Below are 2,558 nucleotides of genomic sequence, written 5' to 3'. Positions count from 1 at the left end.
ATAATACTTCACAGTTATTGTTTTTATTGCACTTTAAACTGTAGCGTTTATTCACTTGAAAACGAATGTGCCTCCTTATAAGGCCAAATCTACTCGGGGCAAGGCCACAGCCTTGACGCCTTTGTCTTTAATATTATTATAACTACGCAGACATGAAAGTTATGACTGACCACAAGTCTTATGAGCCTAAGTCATCTAAGAGGCAGGAGACCATAACAAAATTATCAAAATTCCAGGTTTTCTTCAAGAGAACACATCCTTTGTTGTATCAACTGTGGTTTGAGGGCAGGACTGTTCTTGACTACTTACAAGCAACCCAATTCATAAAAAAAGGGTTGTTGTAACACTATTCGTTAACAAGAGAATACAAACGCTTTCGTGATATATGGTGTGCAATGTTTATTGAAACAGATTACAGATTAACACTGGGTCAATCCCTTTTAGAGCAGTTAGGAAGAATCGTGTTGGTAGAAAATGTCAAAATGATCCCCTTTAGACATAGTTTGAAGAGCTTAGATCTTGGCCACAGAGCACTGCATGTGTACGGTAGTCTGGAGAGACACAAAAGAAGCGCTAGAGAAAAAAGACAAGACATTGGAGTAACCATAGCGCTTTTTAGTCAAATCTCGCCCTTTCACTCAATGGCCTCAGTCTCTGAAATTTATGCGGCGGTCCTCTTCTGAGAGAGGTTGATTTTATCACCCAGACTCAAAGCCATACCCTATGAAAAAACAAAGAGGAATTATCAATCATGCATAAACTACACAGGCAAATTCAAGAACTGACTGTTGTAAAAAAAATCAATTATGACTTTGTAACTGACCATTAAAATAGACAAATGACTATACATAATCCAAATTCACCTGGCTTTTGGCTCGGATGCGAATATGGCCATTGACTGGGGCATCAGGTCCCATGTGGATTGGCTTTTCAATGCTGACGTTTGCAAGGGCATCCTCCCCAAATATAGAGCGGGCATATAGATTTGCTGCCATAAAGCCACAGATGCCGGACAGGGTCTGAGTTACAAAAGCAAAACATGAGATATGAATGAAATAACATTATAACGTCACAGAAGCATTTACTGTTCTCATCGAGTGGGTACTGTACCTTCTCTGGGGTCAAGCACTTCATGTTGGTAGATTTAAGAATGTGTTGAAGGTAGTCGTTCAGATCTGTGATGTTGGTGTTGACGGTAACCTGTGTGGAAACAAAACGCAGAACAAATTCCAGACATTCCCTCTCACAAAATGGAGATTAACATAGCCATTATCTGCAAAAAGGAATCACCAGACACCCAAGACTTGCCTTATTTTCCCACTCAAATTCAGCCCACATCTGTCTGAACTCGGTGTCTGTGCAGGAGGCCGGCTGAATGTAGTCCATGATATCAATGTGAATGTCGCTGAGGACTACGCAGTTCCTGTCACTGGCTGCTCCTGATATATCATATACTGCAAAACAGGCGGTTTTGTTTATTAAAGTGATTCCACGTCCCTCCTCAACAACAAAAACTTGTACAGGTATGAATAAGGACAGCTCCACAAACCTATGTTTCCAAATATGATGCCATTCTCTGTGGAGGCTACTTTCACATTGGCTTTTATGTTGGCAAAGTCGTGAGGAGCCAATGTAAGAGGAGATGGTTTCTCAACCAATTTAAGATCACCTGGAGATTGAAGAACATGTTCAGTAAAACATGCACCAAACACATACAATAGAGGGTTTTTTTAAGGATCAAAGGAACAACTTGTACCAAGTGTTGCCAGCTCCAGGGTACAGTTCTGTAGGGTGTCGCTAGTCTGATTAACAACCAGGACATCCAGGACAATGTCATACTGATTGACATGGACATAAGCTTCTGCGTACACTGGATCTGAGAAACCAGTTAACTGGGTGACCTGGAAGAAAACATGAGACAGCTCAGTCCGGGACAATGGCTTTCAACCAGGTGGCCGAGGGCCAATAGGGGGCCTTAAGATAACTTAAAATTACTTAAAATAAGAAAAATCAAGCTAAAAAGAAAAATAATAATAAAAATAAGCTAAAAATTCTTCTTTTTTAACTTAAAAAAAAAAAAAAAACAGGGTTCTTACAGCTCTTAAGGTAGACTAAGTTTAAAATGGATATTTCTAGACCTGGAGTCATAATTATTTTTTTTTTTAATAGAATAAGATTTTTGAAGAACATTTAGCTCTTAAAACTTTCAAAGTGTAATTATTTTAAATTAAAAAAAAACCTTCATTACATCTATAAGGGAAGAGGGCCTTCAAATATTGTTGAGGACAAAGGGGGGCCTTAGATTCAAAAAGATTGAGAACCACTAGTCATGGTAATCTAACTGATAAACAAATGCACAAAAATTTAAAAGACCAGAAGCTCACATTTCAAATGAGGATGATGAGTTAATTTGTACTCCTGCCTGATGTGAGGCATTAACAATTTCCATCAGTCGAACCAACATGCCCTCTGGTGGTCAAAGATGACAAACTACAAGCAACCTTTCCAATTATGTTTAAGCTTCGCAACTAGTCGTCATCATCATAAAAATATGGCTT

General features: G+C 38.8%; 1 protein-coding gene across 1 annotated transcript in view; it reads right to left on the bottom strand.

The window, feature by feature from the left end:
- Nucleotides 1-384: 384 nt before the first annotated feature.
- LOC107688173 (coatomer subunit beta-like) overlaps nucleotides 385-2,558 on the bottom strand; it is a 9,861-nt gene continuing 7,687 nt past the window's right edge. The window contains exons 15-20 of the mRNA XM_016485767.1: nucleotides 1,757-1,943; nucleotides 1,550-1,669; nucleotides 1,309-1,454; nucleotides 1,111-1,200; nucleotides 864-1,019; nucleotides 385-721 (exon numbers count right to left, since the gene is read on the bottom strand). Of these exons, the coding sequence (XP_016341253.1) occupies nucleotides 662-721; nucleotides 864-1,019; nucleotides 1,111-1,200; nucleotides 1,309-1,454; nucleotides 1,550-1,669; nucleotides 1,757-1,943 (759 nt within the window). The 3' untranslated portion in view covers nucleotides 385-661. The remainder of the gene's footprint in view (nucleotides 722-863; nucleotides 1,020-1,110; nucleotides 1,201-1,308; nucleotides 1,455-1,549; nucleotides 1,670-1,756; nucleotides 1,944-2,558) is intronic.

This window comes from Sinocyclocheilus anshuiensis, unplaced genomic scaffold (assembly GCF_001515605.1).
Source record: "Sinocyclocheilus anshuiensis isolate Anshui unplaced genomic scaffold, SAMN03320099.WGS_v1.1 scaffold529, whole genome shotgun sequence".
Classification (NCBI taxonomy): Eukaryota; Metazoa; Chordata; class Actinopteri; order Cypriniformes; family Cyprinidae; genus Sinocyclocheilus; species Sinocyclocheilus anshuiensis.
The sequence above is the reverse complement of the archived record's forward strand: the minus strand, read 5'-3'. Positions and strand labels throughout refer to the sequence as shown.